This window comes from Colius striatus, chromosome 10, assembly GCF_028858725.1.
Source record: "Colius striatus isolate bColStr4 chromosome 10, bColStr4.1.hap1, whole genome shotgun sequence".
NCBI classification, from domain to species: Eukaryota; Metazoa; Chordata; class Aves; order Coliiformes; family Coliidae; genus Colius; species Colius striatus.
In genome coordinates, this window is record NC_084768.1 from 14,337,597 (window position 1) to 14,358,519 (window position 20,923).

At 38.9% G+C, this 20,923-nt stretch overlaps 1 protein-coding gene across 5 annotated transcripts; it reads left to right on the forward strand.

The window, feature by feature from the left end:
• Positions 1-993: 993 nt before the first annotated feature.
• Positions 994-20,594, forward strand: PTGFR (prostaglandin F receptor). Of its 5 annotated transcripts, XM_062003967.1 has the most exons (4): positions 1,306-1,392; positions 1,598-1,678; positions 2,282-3,129; positions 18,367-20,594. In XM_062003967.1, the coding sequence occupies exons 3-4, from the start codon at positions 2,341-2,343 to the stop codon at positions 18,670-18,672; spliced, it is 1,095 nt and encodes a 364-aa protein (XP_061859951.1). In that variant the 5' UTR covers positions 1,306-1,392; positions 1,598-1,678; positions 2,282-2,340; the 3' UTR covers positions 18,673-20,594. The 5 variants fall into 5 exon arrangements, with proteins under 5 accessions (XP_061859952.1, XP_061859951.1, XP_061859950.1 ...); XM_062003968.1 differs by lacking the exons at positions 1,306-1,392; positions 1,598-1,678 and adding an exon at positions 994-1,078; XM_062003966.1 differs by having other exon boundaries at positions 1,306-1,678.
• Positions 20,595-20,923: the final 329 nt, after the last annotated feature.

Below are 20,923 nucleotides of genomic sequence, written 5' to 3' on the forward strand. Positions count from 1 at the left end.
AGTTCTCTGTCATTCTTGCCCATGACAAATTGTATAATATTTTACAGTTTTATAGTTTGACAGTGATTTTATACTTTGGCTTCTTTCTGTAGTAAGTGTTTTTAATAAAAATTCCTATTCAGGTTTATTTGGTACTCCTGGACGTTGATGAATGAGAGAACTTAAAAGTTATCAATAACTTCAAGTTATAACAGCCTGAGCACATGATGGTAAACAAAGAACCTTTGGATCTCCAGCCTTATCCATAGTATCATTAACTCTTTATCTGGCTAGTTCTTCTTGTATTGCTCCAGTGGAGAAATGGTCCAAGGAGCACTGATAGCTCTACACGGTCTGGTAGGTACAAGTGGTGTGTGTCTAGTGATGTGCACAGCTGCATCCTGTGGCAGTATTCCAGGAAGCTACCCTTCCTGAGCTCCTTGCATGCTGGCGAAGAGACTTGGTTGGGCAGAAGCACACGGAAAGCAAAAGGATAAGGCTGACAGATGGGGTCCCTTGGTTGCCCCATGAATTGTGGCTGCTCCAGAGGCGTGGGTAAGCACTCATGCTGTCTGGCTGGCAGGTCCTCGTGTTAAGGCAGCCAGGCCCTCCTTGTTGGACACCTCTCTGTACCCTGGCACTGCAAGGCAGGAGGCTCTGCGGTGGTGTGCGAGGGATGAGCTCCTTGCGTCTCTCGCCTGAGCTCGGTCTTTCCAGCTCCTAGGACAGAGCCGGACGCTCCCGGGGCTGCCCGAACTGTCCCGCAGTCCTTTCCAGAAGGGCCAGGCCGAGGGACGCTGGGGTTAAGTGTGTGTGTGGGGCAGATATCGCGTCCCTGTGCGCAGTCGGAGCCCCACTGCCCCGACTAGAGCAACGGGAATCAGCTGAGACTCCCGCGGCGCGAAGACATGTCCCACCCGGGGAATGGACGGTTCCCGGAGCGGGGAGGGAGGGAGGGAGGACGGGAAGGCGGAGGCAGGGAGGGCGGGCGGCGCCGGGCGGGCTGGGGGCGGCGGCGGTGTCGGCGGGCCGGTCGGCGGGGCATCGCGCTGCGCCGCGAAGCCGGCGCCTTTTGCCGGCGCCGCGAAGAGAAGCAGAGGTGAGCGGCGGCGGGCCGGCAGCGGGGCGGGGAAGCAGCGGAGCACCGGGCGGTGGGGGCTCCGCGGGGTGCGACGGCCCCGGGCGGCGCCGCGGAGCCGGAGCCGGGACCGGGGCCGGTACCAGTAGCAGCCGGTGGTCCCAGTGCCCGGCGTGGCGAGCTCGCCCCGCCCCCGGCGGCGGCGGCGGCGGCAGCGCGCACTTAAGGGCGCTGCGGGACGACGGGAGCGGCGGTGGCCGGGGCGCTCCCCGGCTGCCGGCCCTGGGCACCTGCTGCCGCACAGGTTGACACTTAGCGCGGCGGCCGAGCTCCGGGTAGGTGGGAAGCGAGGGAGCTCCGCCTGAGGTTTTTGCTGCCTGTACTCCGCTTCAGCAGCGCTGAGGGGTAGAAATACCCGTGGCCGCGGCTTAACCGGTCTCCGCTTTAGCTCACTGGGAGACTTCAGCGCCTCTGTGTAATGAGCGTCATTAAAGCCTGCCTTTTTTTTTTTTTGCCTTTTTTTTTCCCCTGCATGAGAAGTTTTTGCCAGCAGGAATGTCCCGAGAGTCGAGATGGGAGATAACGTGTAAAGTAACTTGCAGAATTGGCTTCTAAATAAGGGTGCGTCTAAAATACAAGTTTGTGCTTCAGTGAGTGAACCGCGGAGTTGGAGATTTTAGTGTTGGTTAGGTTAAAGCTTTAAAACATTGAATTGTGAGAGAATTACTTGGAAGATGTTAGAATGTTGATTTGGAAGTAAATGCTTAACAATGAAAAAAAATAATGGAGTGCGATTATAATTTCAAAACATTTCAGTTTGAATATTTCACTTTTGACTGTGGTTGGGCTGATAAATACTTTCCTTCTAGGAGTATATTGCAAAAACATTTGTTTATATATGTAGTTTACTAGAATGTTTTTTATGGTTTCGCTGATTATACCTACATGAGCATTATGTAATTGCTAAACTTTTTTTGTGTATGTATCTTATGTTCAGAGATCATAGAGATACCATGCACTGTATCTGTGTTGTATTAATGCATGCGGATAATCGTTTTATCCTGTGACCGATGCACTTAAAATATGATGCCATATCATATCACTCAGAAAACTAGAGAATTAGATTTGTACCACAGACTAATATTGTGGAATTTCTGCTTCAAATGTCATTTGAACAGTGGTGTGCCTTTTACAGTGTGTGTATATTTGTTTTTAATATTGCAGATGCCTTTTGATTGCGAGACTGCTGAAATGCTTTGAGATCTGCCTCTCCTTTCCTAACCATGAACAGTTCAAAATCACCAGGGCTGGCTGGATTTGGAATCTTGAAAAACACGACCTGCCACACGGAGAAGAAGATTTCAGTGTTCTTTTCAATAATCTTCATGACAGTGGGAATTTTGTCCAACAGTCTTGCAATAGCAATTCTCATGAAGGCGTATCAGAGATTTAGACAGAAATCAAAAGCCTCCTTTTTGCTTCTTGCTAGCAGTTTGGTCGTCACAGATCTCTTTGGCCACCTCATCAATGGAGCGATTGCGGTGTTTGTGTATGCATCAGATAAAGACTGGATCCGATTTAACCAGTCCAATATTCTTTGCAGTGTTTTTGGCATCTGCATGGTTTTCTTTGGTTTGTGCCCACTCTTCCTGGGCAGCGTGATGGCTGTTGAACGGTGCATTGGAGTCACTAAGCCAATATTTCACTCTACAAAAATGACTTCTAAACATGTCAAAATGATGTTGACTATGGTATGTCTGTTTGCTGTTCTTATAGCTTTGCTGCCTGTTCTTAGGTTTAGAGCCTATCAAATTCAAGCATCGAGGACCTGGTGCTTCTATAAAACAGAACATGTTGAGGACTGGGAAGACAGATTTTATCTCTTACTTTTTTCTTGCCTTGGGTTACTGGCCCTTGCTGTTTCATTCTTGTGCAATGCTGTCACAGGAATTACCCTCTTAAGAGTCAAATTTAGAAGTCAACAAAGACAAGGCAGATCTCATCATTTTGAAATGATCATTCAGCTATTGGCTATTATGTGTGTTTCTTGCATTTGCTGGAGTCCATTCCTGGTAAGACCCTAACGTGTTTGCCAATTTTTAATGCACTTCACTGTATAAAAGTTATGCTTTTTTATCTCCCAAGTTTCAAGGTGCCTTAGCTGTGACAACAGCTCCGTTCACTCTCCAGTGTATTAATTTTACGGCATATTGCCCATAGTGGATGAACCTGTGCACTTAGAACAAAAATAGTAATTATTCTCCAGTTCTGACAGTAAGCAAAATACATTGAGCTAAATATACAGGGACTGTGAGGACTGTATTTTCTGCGTGGTTAAGCAGACCATGGTAGCAGAATGATGGCTAAAATAAATCAGAGCTGAAACTGAGCTTGTCCAAAAATTCAGTGAAATCTTGGAGTGGCAAGTCTGTTTAGTCTGAGCTGTAGTATATACAATTTTCTATTTATGGTTGTCTCTTCACTGTTATTACAGTTTACTGCTACTTGTGAACTGTGTTAGCAAAGATAATAGTTAAAATCCTTCACTAGCAGAGTATTAAGGACTTTGGTCTAAAGAGTCATGTCAGAAAACAGTGACTGGCAGTGGGTTCAAATAAAAACTTGATTTAGACCTAACAGAGCTGGGTTTCTAATCTGGACAGATGACTAGCAAAGCTGCTGTGTACAGTTGGTGAGCTTTCTCAGCTGTCCTGACTGTAATTTCAGACTGCTTGGTAACTTCTGTGACTCTTCAGAAGCGGTGAGTGCTGCTCATGTTAGTGTGTGCTCTGTCAGTGAGGAGGGTCAAAGGATATGGGATTATGATACAGGGAAGGATTTGACATCTTCTGTTGTATGATGGCATTATAAATCTGGTATTAGCTGTGACTGTTTTTACTATAGTAAACCTGACTGAAGGAAATTTATTTTTTCACGAGTATGAGAGTCACAAATAACATGAAGTCTTGATTTGTTTCCTAGAAACAATGTCCCGTAGTTTTCCACTGATATGAGTGAGGAGCAGTTTTGGTTTGAGCTTACAAATATAGAAATTTAAATATGAGATGTGAATAAAATCCTGCTATATCTCACCTACTCAATGCCTATGGGATAGTGTGGAGCTACCTGAGCTGGTTCTCAGACACCGATATTAGCCTAGGTGCAGGAGGAGTAGAGTGTATCTGGCAGGTAGCATTTAATTAATCCAGTATCACAGACGTCAAGGAGAGAATCTGAATATAAATCTCTATGTCAATGAAATAAATGAAAACTCACATTTGTTCAACACACAGAGACTTTTTCTAGTCTTGCTCTGCAGCATAGTTTATGTTGGCTTTTGAAAGTATGGTGGCTGTAGCGTATAGAGCATAAACAGTAAAAGTTGTCAAAACAGTATGGCAAGCTTTTGTAGCGAACTTCCTTTCAATTACTTCCAGGCATCTGAAGTTTATCTGGGGCAAGAAATAGAATGGTTTTCAAGAAAAAATACTCAAATGATGGCTTTACTTTTCATAAAAACCCCCAGTATGTATCTTCTGGTGACATTATTTTCAGATAAAATAACTGTTCTTAAAAGTTGGAATTAATTTTTTTTTTTTTTAAAAGCCCTTGGGACACAAAAGAGCTATAGACTTTTAACTCAGAAGAGATACTTCATTTATTCAACATATGAAGGAACACTAAATTGCAACTATTGTGGTTGTTTTTCCATGTTGGTGATTTTGTTATGCCATTCAGTTTTTCTTAATGATAAAAACATATTTAAAAAAAATCCTGACAATCTTCAATGAAATCACAACACTACTTTTGTTAAAGTATTTAACTTCAGTCAATCAATTATTATTCCAGCAGGATTTTCTTTTTCTTCAGAATTCTTTCAGAGCTTGGCATTTTCACCAGCTGTTGATACAGAACAGTGAATGATTCGCTGAATTTTAGACTCAGTAGTTTTTGTGACTGTTGCAGAAGGAGGTGATACATGAGCAATTCTGGTTCATTGGTTGGCAAACCTACCAGTGCTCTTTGTGCATTCCGGGCTTGTGATGCTTTGCTTCTGATTGTCCTCTGAAATGAGCCAAACTATCTCCAAAAATTAACCTGGCAGTATTGAAGATATTTCTGCAATATGGACAAATTCATGTTAGAAATGAGAAGTTAAAAAAAGTTAGTGTAGGGTAGGATTTAGTTCTTGAAACAATTAGTGTTTTAGCCATCATTAGTGTTTTGGTCATCTGGGAAGTGCAATAGGATGAGGTCTTTGGTAGGTATTACCTTTCTTAGCTATTAAGACTGTAGAGTGTACATCAGAGTCTCTGAATTACCCAATCTTTGTTTTAATAGCATTCCATTTATGGAATACAAACAGAATTTAAGTGCAGTGTTAATTTAACAAGCTTTATTGGGCTGCAGCAGAGTATAAAGATGCAGTGGAATAAAGCTTTGCCATGAACGTGCTGCTGAAGTGCTACAATAAAAGAGATCCAGAATTTATTAAGACATACGATTTACCATGAATTGATGATCCAGATCTATTAGTCTGAACTATCTGAAACTTCTTAGGGCTTTTAGTTTGTGAAATGTATGGTTTGCACTCTATAATATAAATAACATATCCCAAAATAAGTATTTATTGAAATAAATATGATCAGATATTCACAGGTGAAATTATTTGGCAAAGTAGCTAAATACATGCTTATTTGGCAATCATTTGCTTGTTTAATTTTTCTCAAAGCTAAATCTAGAAGTTAGTGTCAGTCTTTGAATTGTGAATTTTACCTATGTTCTCCATCCTAAAGAGGATACAGAACAAAATGTTCCATGAGAGTGAATTGCCTCGATATAAACCAAACTGATTGGAAACCAAGCAAACCTTTGGAAGAAGAAGGGGAGGAAGGCCATGTAGTTTATGCCACATGTGGTCGGCAGACACAAGAATTTGGATTTATTTGGTGTGAGTCCATCTGATGGAGGGTTTGATCTGTTTATTTTTCTAATGTTTTTAATCTGGTCTGAGGTTACGTCAGTTGTCACATGCCCATGGCTACCAAAATTAAGTCTATCCAATACTGTAACCCAACTGTAGATTTGCCTTGTTATTAGATTTAATTTTATTTTTGTTTCAAATAGAGTTGTATATTTAGTCACTACCTGTGCTAAAATCACCTTTGGATGACACTAGAGGCATGAGATGTGATATTGATCTTTATGATGTATGGTGTTGAACTGAACATGACTTCTGCATCTGCTCCATGGGAGTGAACTTGTTATGATGCCTTTATATATGTGTGTAAATATATATATATATATATATATATATATATATAACATTAAATATGATATTATAGTAAATCACTCGCTCTATTTTAAGACTCCTGGAGATTGGGAGCATTTTCCTGAGGCAAAGCCCATGGCATAGCTCATGTGGAGGTCTACTTGGGGCTGTTGGACCAGGACTTCCTTCTGATTCTTTTTCTTTCCTTCTGATTCCTTTGCTTCCTCTGATGTCTTTCCTGAAGCTCCATCTCACCTGTTCCTCAAAAATGAGAAATTTTTAAAGTTTTCTGTCAGTGTTGGAAACTTTCCTAAGTGAAGTACCAGAAAGAAGGATACTCCCTGCTTCTTCCCATATGGGTGAAAATTCCTTTCTTTTGGAGGAATTGAGAGTGGGAGGGAATTCACAAAAAAAGCAACAAGTGAAATTCATGAAGTTTCTGATAATCTATGCAGTCAACGATTTGAGAGGCATATTTGTGCTGACAGTCCAAATAATTTTGCTTTGTGATGGATAATTCCCGGAAAGTGTGTTTCAAAGATAGATGTTTCAACTTCTCTGCATAGTAAATAATCTTTTTTTCAGCCTTGCTAGTGTCTTAGCCCATTGCTAGGGATATATGAATTTTGTTGAATAAATGTTGTCCCTAGAGGTTGTATTCCCAAAGTAAATACTTGGGCCGGAGCATTCTGTGATAAGCATTTCTGGTGAAACAGATTGTTATATAAAGCTGGGTTTTGGCTGTTACTTGATGTCTGGCCTGTCATGAAACAGCTTTTTTTTTTGGAGCTGTGTTCGTTTGAGCAAATTCTGATTTCAGTATGTCAAATTCTTTGGGGCTCAAGGGATAAACATGTTTTAAATTTTGGTTTTGGTGTAGCAAAGTGAACTCCCTTTAATTGTGAAGAGGAGTTTATTTCAGAGAAAATTCACCTGTGGAAACAAATTATGATATGAAGAAATATCTAATACTTTTCATGTTTGGGACACAGTCTGAGAAAAATAGTTACAATGAAATAATTCTTGTGAAGGTCTTTTTCCGTGCAGTTGTCTGATTACTTTCATTCCAGTTTTGCCTCTCTGCTGCAGAAAATACCCACTCTTGGTTTTTTGTGGGTTTTTGTTGTTGTTGTTGGTTTTTTTGTTTACTTGTTTTGGGGTATTTTTTAAAAATACTTCAGCTATTTATTTCATATTATTAAATCAGCTCTTATTCAGTTGCTGGTTTTACTGTGTAGATTAATTTCTAGCAGTCTCTTCTTATGTCAGCTCTTCCCTTCACGATTTGTTATGCTAACTGCATCTCTCTAAACTTGTTCTGACTTCTTGTCCTCAGATTCTCTCATGCATTGAGGTTTGGTGGTTGTTTTTTGTGCACCTAGGGCTGTATTTAGATTACAGTTTGCTGAATCACTCCAACCTAGAACCTGACTGAGCTGGTCTGAGCAGTCCTTTCAGTGAATATGCTGCTAGAGGAGTTTAGAAGGGCAATGGTCCACTAACAAGGAGGCTTTCAGTAGAATACCCATACTCCAGCCCACCCTGATTGCTCCACCAGGTATTTTGGGTGCTGAGACAGGCTCACAGTTAGTATGTGCTAAAGGAGATGAGCAGATTCCAAGTTTTAAACTAACTAAATTCTTGGCGGTATAGTTGCATACAATATAAGTTATTTTGCTATATAAGGTGATCCTCTGTGCATCTCATTTTAGTGTTTTTGTATGTGTAGTCATGTATATACATGCACAGTGACACTTTGCTAGGATTTCATACTCATGTTACCCTTGAAGCGAGGCCCTTGCTGCCACATACAGTGCAGCCACCCTAGATCTCATGGGTGGCTGCTCTGCAGAATTGTATTCTCGCTAGTAATACATATTGTTAGTCAAAGCTGCAGTCTCTGAGCTCATTGTGCCACCTTAGGCACTGTCAAAAAGGAGAGTGATCTTTTCTTTTGAAAAAGAGTAAATTAGGCTTTTGATTTACAGTTATCTGTTTCTGAAGGCTAAAGGAGATTCTCTTAAACATAGGTAACCTTGCAGCTTTGAATGCTGATGTAAAAGTTACTTTCACAGGGGAAAAACACACTTTGTCTTTTTCAAGTTTCTGATTTTGAAAAAGATAATCAATGATAATGACTATGTTTGTGCTGGCTTTTGTCATTGAATTTTTGTCATGTTTTACTAGAACATTTCTCTGTTGACACCATACAATGATGGGATGTGTTGTCAATGTAGCTAGTGAAGGGTCCAGAGCAAAAATTTCATGAAAAGTGGCTGTGGGAACTGGAGTTGTTTAGCCTGGAGAAAAGAAGGCTGAGGGGATACATGATCACTCTCTACAGCTACCTGCAAGGAATCTGGAGTGAGGGGAGGATCAGTCTCTTCTTCCAAGTAACAAGGGATAGGACAAGAGGAGGTGGTCTCAAGTTGTGCCAGGGGTATGGATATTAGCTCCCTGGACCGGACATTAGGAGAAAATTCTTTACTGAAAGGATTGCCAGGCATTGGAATGGTCTGCCTAGAGAAGTGCCCAAGTCACCATCCCTGGAGGTATTTAAAAGCCTTGATGTGGCACTTAGGGACATGGTTTAGTGGTGGACACACGGTGCTAGGTTGGTGATTTTACTCAATGACCTTAAAGGTATTTTCCAACCTAAACAATTCTATTCTGTTCTATTCTAGTCAGAGTAAAGATGTGGTTCGAGTTGAGTCTCAGCTATGATTCACACCCTGTTTGTGTCAGGCTGATAGGCACAGGAGAGGTGACCTTCTGCAGGACCTCCATGGGAATATGTGCTGAATACTGTCATTGCATTTGTTGGGCTGTGTGCAAGCCCATCTCAGGAGCCGACTTCTGCCAAAATGGTTTTGATAAATGAATCAGTTTCATAGGGAAAGGAAAAACCGTTTTTGCTAGCTAAAGGCCTGCTAGATATGCTTCTTCATCCCTAGTCCAAAGCATCAGTATAGTAATAGTCATTGTTGACTGTAGGTTTTTACTTCTCTTCTAGACTTTACTGTGTCAAAAGAGGTCAGATCAGGAGTGGCTGTTTGACTGAATAAAATGATCCCTGAGTTCCTCTGGAAGGAAAAAAAAAATCTCATTTGAGTTTGCTTGTCTTTCAAACTACACTAGAAAAAGGCCTCTCACCCTCCCTCATATCATGGCCTTTTTGTTGCTTGACGAGTTTCTCAATACATCTGTCAGTACTGTGCAAATTCAATTACTATGCTTGCTTGAGTTCCTCTGAATGAGCTTCTGATACTCAAGGTTAAGTCAATGGTATGTTAGTGTCATTCCATATGGCCCCAAAGATATTTGGAATGAATAGCTGACTTTAGGGGTTAAGAGGAAAAAGAACATTTATTCTGATTGAATTTTTTGTTAGTTTCAAGACAGAAAGGGTCTTTTTAGCTTAGTTTCCTGCAGAATAAGGTTTAAACAGCAGCTCAGATGATTTCAGTGTGTTTTGGTATGTCGCCATGAAAACACTCCATGGAATGAAATTGCAGGTGTTGGCAGAGAGAGAATAAGGAAGTTTAATACAATGCATTTAAAAGTTCAGCCCACTATTGAGATGTATTTCTATGACACTACAAACCCTTGGATAAGATGTTCACACTTCCTTCAGTATTGGTTTTGGAGGTCTTTTATTTTGCATTCTTAAGAGGCACAGCTGGCAAACTTCTGCCAAGTTAGATGAGAAATTGAATTAGTATAATTTTAGATTATACCTACCTAAAGAATAGTTTCAAAAGTATTGTTTCCGTGTTCAGAATTGGTCCCTTCCTATTTTTATCTTTAACAGTTTGTAAACCTCTTATGGGCCTTAGCCTTTCTGAGAAATATGAATCACTGAAAAAAAATGTTTTTAAGTGTGTTCTAGGGTGTAGTTTATCATAGAGTGCTTAGAAACTCTATGTTAATTGTGGCTATATTTTTAATTCAAGTATTTACCTTCCTCTTATAGAAGTCAGGGAGATGAGCAGCTGAGATACCCTCTCCACAGGAAATTTATGGAGAAGAAATGTACAATGGTCAACATATTGTCCTGCAGCCATGATATGAACCTGGGAAGGAAGAAGAGCTGAGTATCAGATTGTCCTTTACCAGAGGCATTTGGAGAAGCATAATTATAGCTTTTTTAATCTATGCTTACTTGTGCTGTTTGGAAAAACTTAAATAGAGCCTTTTTCTGAAAATGTAGTGCCATCAGAATGCAATGAGAATGGTTCATTTTGGAGAGAAAAGTTAGGGAAAGTAGGTTATTTGCCATGTGAGAACATTGCATCTTCAAAACAACATGGCCCTGTTTTTCTTTCAAAATTAAACTACGTTATGTTGTTCCAGATAGATGTCAGTGACTTTCACAGACAATTTTCTTCATCTTTTTAAATTTTGAACTTACCATCTCAAAAAATAAAATTCTGAAAACTTCAGATGGATAAATTTGCTATTCATAACTTCCCCTTGATTATTCAGTTGGCAAAGGTTTTTGATTCTGTGCTTGATATTAAAAAGTAAGCTAATTTGACATACATTCCAATTTTGTTTGGTATAGGAGAATTCTTCCTATTTCCTAGATATTACACTTATTCAGGCCTTTCTGCCTTAAAATATCATACACTGCATAGCCATTTTTGGAAAATGTCCTACACATCATAACCATTTTTGGATGGTTATTTTAGGAAAGCTCTCTTTCCTGACTATTTGAAGACTTTAAATGGTAAACTTATTGCTGAAAAGTCTCCGGGACAAATACACTCTCACAGAACAACTCCAGAAAGTTCTTCATCCTCAACAGGTTTAACATGACAGACATCAGGGTGTGATATACATTTGTATATTCTGTGGGATATGTATTATAGTACTAATTCCCAGTCATAAAGTTTTGCATGGTGATTATAAATGCTTTCAAGCACAATAGTAGTGTAAAATCAGTTAATGTCTGAGAGAGAGCATTATTTGGGTCCTCCTCTGAAAAATACACTGATTAGACTTAAAAGAGCAAAAATTCTTCATTTTTTGCCTTTAAGACTGAAATTTTACATTAAAATATTCAGAAATTGCTGAATTGCAATTTAGATTACAAACTCCTGGAGGGAGTGCTTGTTTACTGTGTGTGCACAGCACCCAACAGAACAGTGGCATGATCCTGTTATGGGTTATGTGCATGTGCTTTTGGAAGTAGTAATGGTCAGGTGGCAGAACATTACAGAAAGAGTTTACAACAGGAGTTGCTGTAAAGTTTTTGTAATTGCAACTAATTCTTTTGGATTCTTTCTCACATTGGATGAGGCAAAATGGCTGAGCAGGTTGAATGAGCCTGAGTTACTTCTAAGTAATACACTGTCTCTTGCTGAAGAATTCCTCTTATGTACTCCAGACACAGCAAGGAATGGAAAGCAGCTTATAACCTTGCTCTAAGCTCCTCTTTAATGAGCTATGTGAGGACCTCATTCAGAGATACATACCAAAAGGCCAGTTTGAGTGGCATTGGAGCTATGTTTCTGCATGATTTCTGAAGAAGGCTGAAGATGAGCCTTTGTGTAAGGGATGTCCTGAGCTGAGGTTTTTTAGACAATTAGACCTTAGAGAATTCAGTCTAGTTCTTGGCCTCTTAGACAAAAAGTAACTAATCTGAGAGGATTAAAAAAATGGCCAGATAAGAACTGTCAGATCCTGCATTCCCTATAGAAGAACATTTTCTTGTTCTCAAAGACATAAGTGGAAAATTTGCCTGTGATTGCTAAATCTATGTTGTATCTCTCCTCAGACATGTGAATACAGTGGAGGATGACTTCAGTAATGAAGCAGTGTGCACATGGTGATGTTTGAAAAGACACTTCATTTCTAAGCTATTGATTTGATCCTGTGCATAACAGTAATTGAATGCTGAAATCATTCTATAATTATGGACCTTTGCAGCTCCTTTTTCCTCCAGATTGTCTGAATAGTATATATTTTTCTTTTTTTTCCCTTGTATTCAGACAGTTCTCTTCCTTGCCAGTATTAGATGTTATTTGTGATTCTTTCTTTGGGTATTTGTAGAGTATTAATGAGAGTTCTGTTGTGCATAGATCAATGAGAATACTTATTTAACCAGTAAAAAATGTGATTGTTTTTCACATGGGTGTGAAAATCTGAAAAAAGCAAAGCAGTAAAAGAGAAGTAATAGGCCATTTTCAGGGTTTGAAGCTTTACTCAACTGACTGTAGTAGAAGAATAAATGGATCCTGAAGGTCTATAGTTGTTACATCTCTTAGTATTTATGAAATTTGTGTTTCTCAGGATGATCATTATTATGCAGTATTAGAAGTTTTTTGTTTTCTGGTCCCAAGAGGATTAGCAGTTGTCCTGTAAAGTTTCTTTCAGCATTGCTGAGTAAAGAATATTTGAATTTGATGTATAAGATTTTTTGTACAAGAAGTTTTTGTTACAGTCCTTGTTGTTAGGCAGCGATACATTCCTCACTCTATGGAAGCAGGCTTTCTTGTAACTTTAAACATGTAGCTCAGGAAACAGGTTGTTTATTTGGTTTTGGTATGGACACTATGTCTTTTCCTTACAAAGTGAGTCCTTTACTGTTTTCAGTGCTAAAATCTTCTCTATCCATAGCCATTTTGCTTTCCTTTCAAATGAGTTAATCAGTTAATCTGTTAGAGTAATTACATTGCCAGATAGTTGAACCATAGTATTTCTGATTTTGAGGGGGAGGAAAGGAAAGAAGGAAAAAAGACTCTCAATCCAAGATGGAAATATCTGGTTTCCTTTGGAGAAACAAAAAGGTGACTTGGAGTACCTCATTCAGTCCCAGCCTGAATTTATGTTACTGCAAAACAGATGCAAACAGGTAGTGTCCAAGAGGAAAGCTGACAGAAAATAAAAGCTTCACTTTAGGTTAACATTTGTGAATTTATGCAAACAATATAATCCTTCTGTTTATGAAGCTTACTTCATAATTGCATTCCTGCCTTATACAGAGCATGATAATGCCAAATGTAGTTAATAAAATATAAATAGTGAGTCAAACATTGTGGAACTTTATTTTTTTCCAGTAATTTTGACAAATTCTTGCATACATAAAGATCTCATTTCAAATTATGTTTCTAAATATTTGTTCAGGAAGTGTATTGCCATCCATAAATATTTTGCATAAAGCTGTAAAAACACAGGTGATAAAAATGTCATCCTTGACTCCAATGGTACAGTAATGGAGTGCAAGAGACTGAGCGTCCTCTGCAGACCTGAGCCTCTGTGAGGAGAGTGCAAAGCTCAGAAGAACTAAGCAGCCTCAATGATGAGGGATTGTATGGTGAGGTGAGATGGAGCCGAGCTTTTGGGTGGGAAACACCAACAGAGCCTTAATTTAATGTCATGACTGCAGTCTCATGTGTTTGATGCTACACTGCAATCCTTTTTTTGGTGTCCAGTTGATGGGAGACCTGCTCCACCAATTCAGAGGGATGCTTGGGCATGTGTTCTGAATGGTATCATGTTCGTGAAGGAGTATCCTTGGCCAATCAGAAAGTGCCTGGTCACAGAATCAGCTGTGTCTTGAGAAAGAAATGAAAATGTTGTGCTTTACTGTTTTCTCTATACTTTTTTGAGTTTTATCACAGCAGTAGTGCTTTGGTAGCACCTCTGAGTTCTGAGCGCCTTCAACTTTGACATACTTCCAGAAGGTTTAGGCAGCTCCATGTTAAGGGGAGTAAGTGTGGAGCATATAAAGGCTAAATAAAGTTCTAGAAAACATTTTTGCAACCTCAGCTACCTCTGGTCATCCCAGTCTTTTCTATCTGTTTTCTCAGTTCTGTATTTCCACAGAGAGTATATGACCCTGATAAAGGAAAGGTCTGTCTCAGACTATCTGCTTTTAACAGGTTAATAAGGAACCTTGCATGTTTAAGGATGCATATCATGGCAGGTAGTAGTTACCGTCCTTGAATTACCTGTTTTGGACTAGAACTTCATTTCGGAAGGTAGACACAGACATTTCCCCAAATGAATAATGAACCAGTAGATTCATTGTTAATTTTTGGTGGCATTATTATTTTTTTCACAGAAGCATAAATGAGAGAAAAGGGGATTCCTTATTTTGCTGCTACTTGTCAAGAGCTAATCCTGGAAAACTTTACACATAGAAGTATTACATATCTCCTTAAAGCACCCTCTAGACTTCAATGTTGAAGAAAATTTGCTAAAACATTTTGTCTTTTCAAATTCCTTTTAAAATACACATTTAAAAAAAATCACTGTGCTCAGTTAAAATTTACTTGCTAAGCCAAATGATCATCTAGTGTATAGAAGTGGAAGGTATGGTTCAAGTTTTTAGTTTTAAAAGTTGAAGGAAAGCATTAGTGGGAAAGCATGTTGCAGATCCATAACACAAAAAGCATTATGTGTCTTAAGTAATACAGTGTGTGCTAATAGCTTGATGGCAGAAGTGATGTGCTACGCATTTTTCTTGGAAGCCCTTGTTTTTAAACCGATTTATGTAGACTATGAAAAATAAAATAAAGCATACTCAACTTTGTTGCAAAAATGATTGGTTTTTACACTGCAATATCTATATAGCAGTGACATAGGCAATTTACTGTCAGGGTTTCTTTTCTAATGGCTGTTCTTAAGAGCTATAAAATGAAACATAAAATTTGAACATAGAAGCATTTTGATTTCTCCCCTTTATTTCGAAGTTTTTTCTTAAAGCTTTTGCTTGTAGAGTACTACAAAGTATCACCTTCTGTCAGCTCTTGCTTATAGCAGACTGTGGATTCTTTGTAGTATGTATGAATAATGGAAGTTCCAAAAAATTATTAATTTTTTGCTTCCATGGAGTGAGACATGATCAGTAGAGTACTGCCTTGAGTCCTGGGTGGTTTGGGAGAAGCATGCATGCATCTCTGGATTTTACATAAGCATCAGTGACTAAATATAAGTAGCTTGCAAATACTAAAAACCTCACAGATTTTCTTCATGGAATAGAATTTCTCAGAACTCCTTGTAATGAAATCTAAAGGAAGAGTAGGTGATTTGGGAGGCTCTGCAAGGTTCCCGCAGAGAAGTGGAGCCTGACAGAGAAAGGGAATTTCTGATGTTTATCTGCTCTGCTTTCTATGTCAGTCTCTTGGTGACTAGTTTTGTTTTAAAAAGTCACATTTACAGTTCTGTTTTTATAGTTACTTTCCTAAAGAATGTTTGAATTGTATTGGTTACATCATGTGGTACTATAATTTTATTTTGCAAACCAGGAAGACATACTACAGCTGCTTTCATATAAACGTTGTATAACTCAGAAAGTCGCAACTTGGATTTGTATATTTCTAAATGTGTTAGAAAAAGTCATCAGTTACATTCATTATTTACCAGATGGGGATTAATTTTTTGAGTCATACTGGTGAATCTGCATGAATATTAAATTCAGTTGTGGAGACTGAAAACTAATAGAAGTGATGCAATTGCATTGCCTCTTTCTGCTTCCCTGCTGTGTACTGCAGGCTGCAGAGGACAGAATTCCATCCGTATGCTAACCTGATGCACCTATAGGAAAGGAAAAACCAGTCAGTCTTTGAATCAATTTCTTTACTTTGAACTCATTTTGAACAGTATTAGTCAAATAAGAAGTGTCCTTTCTGTGCCTGCAGAGGAGGTCCTTGTTATCAAATTTCCTTGTTATCTTGATTTACTTTATGGAAATCCATAACCAAAACAGAGGTGCTGTATGTGCCAGAGGAAGTTTAGATTGCACATTAGGAAGAACTTTTTCACTGAGAGATTTGTTAAACCCTGGAATAGGCTGCCAAGGAAGGTGGTGGAGTCACCATCCCTGGAGATATTCAAAAGGCATATAGATGGGGTGCTAAGGGATGTGGTTTAGTGGTGGGCTTGTCAGTGTTAAGTTAATGGTTGGACTTGGTGATCTTAAAGGTCTTTTCCAACCTAACAAGGCTATGATTCTGTGTTGAGCCAGCAAGTTGAACGGCAACTTGGGTTGATTCACTTAGAGTTGATTATGACTGAGTGGAAAGGAATTTCACAAGTTTGCTAGGTAACATGTGAGAAAATAATACAGTTTTACAAAATCTGGATGGAGCTACTTTTTCTAGATGGCAACATCTACTGTTTCATCTTCCAGGCTGCAATGGCATTGAATTTGGCATTTATTAACTTTGCAGACTGCAAGAGAAGAACAACAAACAGAATTTTGAGCTCCATCAAGAAGCAGATTAGGAAGCTAAACATGTGCATTAAGCATGCAGTATGTCAGATAAGGACATTGGTCTGCGAGCTCTGTTGTACTGTCATTTGCTGTCCTGTCTATGTGTATGAATAAGGAGACTATTCCATCTGACTTTGGCTTCTGCACAGAATGTTTTCTCAGGACAGTCCTGCATTTTATTTATTAGAGGTTCAATGCCACAAGCCAAAGTTATTGTCCAAGTTTGGGTGGGCTGCTGATGTCAGAGAGGAATGCACCCAGTGGTTGTGGGGTGAAAAGCAGATTCAGGGAACTGACTAGTAAGTGTTTGTGTTGGCTCAGTGCTCAGACATTCCTCCTCCTCCTCACACCAGTTCCCAGCTGTGCTTCTGCCAGTCTTACCAGCTTCTTTAGGGGCTTTCTTCACTGCTCCCATGGATTTCGATACAGAAACGCTTGAGCAAATGCTTGGTCAGGTACATACAGTCTCCTTTTATGTGTTCACTCTGTTCCACGGAAGTTTATACTCAGATGTGGTGACCTGCAAGCTATAGGTAGGCCTAGGAATATATAGAAGCATTTTAAATAGGTTTGCTGCAATCTTGACTGGTGGTTTTCTTTCTTCTTTCCTTCATTAACATTTTTAGTTGTTTTTATTAATTTATTTTTACAGCATATCTTTGTGAAAATGCAACCCTCTGCTCTCAGACTAACCCTACCTCTCATCGCTCAATAAATGTGTGTACTTGTAGCTTCATTTGTAAACTATCCCATTTCTTAGTTAAGTAACTATCACTTTAAAGGCTGTGGAACTGAAAGCCTTACAGTGTTTCATCTTTCTACCAAAAAAGTCTTCATGTGCTTTAACGTTAATAATAGAGAGAGATAATTTACCATCTTCTGGCAGATTCCTGGCTTTGTAGAGTCAGTCTTTCTTCACACAGGAACTCAGGTTACAAAACCTCAGTGGCGGAAAGCCTGCAAAGAAGGTCTCTGCAGGGCAGGAGCTCTGGAGACATGTGTTTCACTGGGGCTGGTGTTTCAAAGCCGAGTTTGCAGCTCTGCAGAGCAAGAAGGCCAGGCACAACTTACTGGGTTGGTGTAGCTCATGAGTAGCCTTTGTCAGAAGCAGTCCTGCTGAGATACACTGGAAGACTAATGCCTCCACCCATGTGAAAATACTGGTTCTGGCAGTGTTGTTGCTGGTAGAGGTCTACCGGTGTGCAGTATCTCCACAGTGAATGAAAACTTCTGTCTCTCCATTGACAATAGTAGTGGTATCGTTACCCTTTTTAACTTAGCTTAATTTTTCCTAGAAACCTCTAAACCCTCTGGTGTCAATAAACTGTACTGTTGCAGCTTAAAATGCGTGGATCTTCTTGATGAAATAAAGGTGCTATATTCTTTATGCAGACTTTAATTTGGAAAATGTGAAAAAAGCCACCCTTTTCAGTAAAATGTTGTGATCTACCAGTGATCTCTATCCTTGGAAAAAATCCATCCCTGGAAATGTCTTGGTATGCTTTGTTATCTCAAATTCTGGATAAGTTTTTATTCCTTTTTTATTCCTTTTATCCCTAGTTTTGGAGGGTATTCTCTGGCTTTTTACTATCCTCTGCTCAAGGTTCAGCAGAAGTAGTTCAGCAGATACATATATGTCCTTTGTAAAACATCAGAGGATTTCTAGGATGAGCTATGTTACATACGATATTTACCTTGTAATTGGGATGCATTCAGGTTGTGGAGATTAGAGATAACGTTCAAACAATTTCAGTAATTTACCTGCTCTCTTGGTGTATTTTTTTTATGTATAATTTTAAAATGTTCTATTTTCAGCTGTCAATGGCCAGCATTGGAATAAATGAGAGTCGTTCAAAGGAGACCTGTGAAACAATACTTTTTGCTCTCCGAATGGCGACGTGGAATCAGATTTTAGATCCCTGGGTATACATTCTCCTCCGGAAAGCCGTCCTTAAAAACCTGTACAAGATCACAAGGGGATGTTGTGGTGTTCACGTCATAAACTTACACATGTGGGAACTCAGCTCCATCAAGAATTCTTTGAAAGTTGCAGCAATATCTGAGTCACCAGTAAGTTCCAAACAAATAAACCTACAGCCACTTAGCTCTGTGGGGCAATAAAGTTAAACACAGTGTATGAAGAGATGATGGAGGCGACACTTATACATGGGGAGTACCTTAAAATGAATTCAAAGGCTCAGTGGTTTGACATTTGTTTTCAATTGTGACTGTTTTGATCCTGTTGCTTACAGGTTTGATGTTGTTATTTCAAAAGACGCACTTGAATGTTTTAACTCCTTTTATAATACAACCCTTCCAAAACTGATAGCAGAATGAGAAATCGTTCTATATTTCTTCCTTCCAGGTACTAAAGTGATCAGGGTTCCTTCTAATATATTCTTTATAATAGTCCCCACCAAATCCTTTACCTTAGCAGACTTCTTAAGAACACATGCAAGTACTAAAGTGGTCTCCAACGTGTGTTTTAAAATGGATGGAATTTATCTACCAGTGATGCCTTGAAATGCGTTGCAGAGTCACTGCTTCCTAGGATAAAGTCTACCATCCATTCATTCCATAGGGCTATTCATTGCTTCTAGGCATTGAATTTTCCAATTGCATATATAAAAAACATTTTGCTTGTGTCCATCTTACTAAATAATCCAGTTTGCTTGCTTCATTGACTTGTCCTCTTAATTGTTTACTGTTCCATGAATTTTTGAGAGAGCTGCAGACTTCATCACTTTGAGTATTCCTTTAAAATTACTGTCAAAAGATGAGATTCTCTGTGGGAACACAGAAGAGATCAACTCAGTTTTCTTACAGATGTATTTTCAGATCTATTGATGAGTTTTTAGTCCTTTCAACAAATTTTGTTGAAACCAGCAGGCATAAGGCTGTGGTTAGTCTGTAAAAAGAGTTTTCCCTCCTCCCCCCACACTGAAGGAAATTTCTCTTTATGCATATACTCTTAATGCATATACTGAAATGCTCAAGGGGTACATCTGCTTCATTTGTAAAAGGACACATGTGTCTTGTGAAAAATGGGCATGACCAAATGAGCACATCTGCAGGGAACTGCACTGGGAACATAGTTTTGTTTATGAAAGCAAACAGTTTTTGCAGTGTCTGTGTTTGAAGAGCTGAGGGTCTTTGTTATATTTGAAGGTAGCAGAAAGTTTCCAGGACTTTTACACAGAAGGCCCTTTACCTTTAATGCTGCTAAAAGAAGCTTTGTTTCTGTCCCTGTATCCTGTTCATAAGCAAAAACGAGAGTATCAGAGACTTTGTTGCAGAGATACAGTTTTAAGATAGAAATGTCTGTGTTATTTTTACCTGCTTAATTTCAAATAACTGCATTAGTGAACTGTTGGTATATTTGGATAGAGCAGTTAAAAACTGATTCATCAAGAAGGTGGTCTGAGGGACCAAAACTATTCACAAACTACAAATTGACGTTGTATGTGAGAATAGTTTATGCATTAAATAAAAAACCCAAAAGGTTTACATATTTCAGTTTTTTGTTTTAAAAGCTATTTCCTTTTTGTTTTAAAAAGGCTGGAAAATAAGTGGGTTAAATAACCCTATAATGAAATGAAATGGCTTCATTTACCCTAAAGAATTTCTGTATGTGATTTATTTTCTCAGTTACAGACCCAATAAGCCAATGACACATTTGATGCTGGTATAAGCTCCACACTGTTGCTTCACATGAGTTCTGCTGAAATCTGGAAGCATTCAGTCTTTACTCAGTTTGGCTTTTTCATTTCATATAATGTGATGCCAGTGTGTCTGTTGACATAAATTATTTGTTCTTTATGGAAGTTTGTTGTTTTAGCAGCTGAAAAAAAAGTTGGTCTGTAAATTGTTGAGATACTGATTGATGAATGAAGCTTATCAATGTTCCATTTTGTTATGTGAATAAATGTAGCTTGTGTAGTTCATACTGGTTGACTTGTAAAACAAAAGTTTATATGTATATGTGATTTCTTATATTTTGTGAACTAATGCATACTGAATGTAAATTGTAAAGCCTCATTAAAGTTATCAAACCATATTTTGAGTTATGATGTGTTGCCTAACAAAAGAGATTTGAGGTTCTTAAAAATAATCCTTATGTCAAAAAACCTCACATTGTATTCAAGCCAGCGGCTGCCATGTACAAGTGTGATATCAGTTGTGAAGGTAGCGAGGAGGACTGTGAGAATTCAAATAGGAGGTGTCTGTGTTTGGATACTTCATTCTCATGTGAGCAGCCCAGTGCAATTGATGGTCTAAGGCAGACAAGGTCAAGTTCTGATGATCCGTACTTAGAAAATGCAAATAAAAGTGGAACTGAGAGATTTCAGTATTGGGAATTGAAGTGTTTTTA

Coding starts and splice junctions, on each gene's coding strand:
- PTGFR (XM_062003968.1), top strand. CDS start 2,341: ATGAACAGTTCAAAATCACCAGGGCTGGCTGGATTTGGAATCTTGAAA. Junction 3,130..18,366: donor TTTGCTGGAGTCCATTCCTG/GTAAGACCCTAA, acceptor TTCTATTTTCAG/CTGTCAATGGCCAGCATTGG.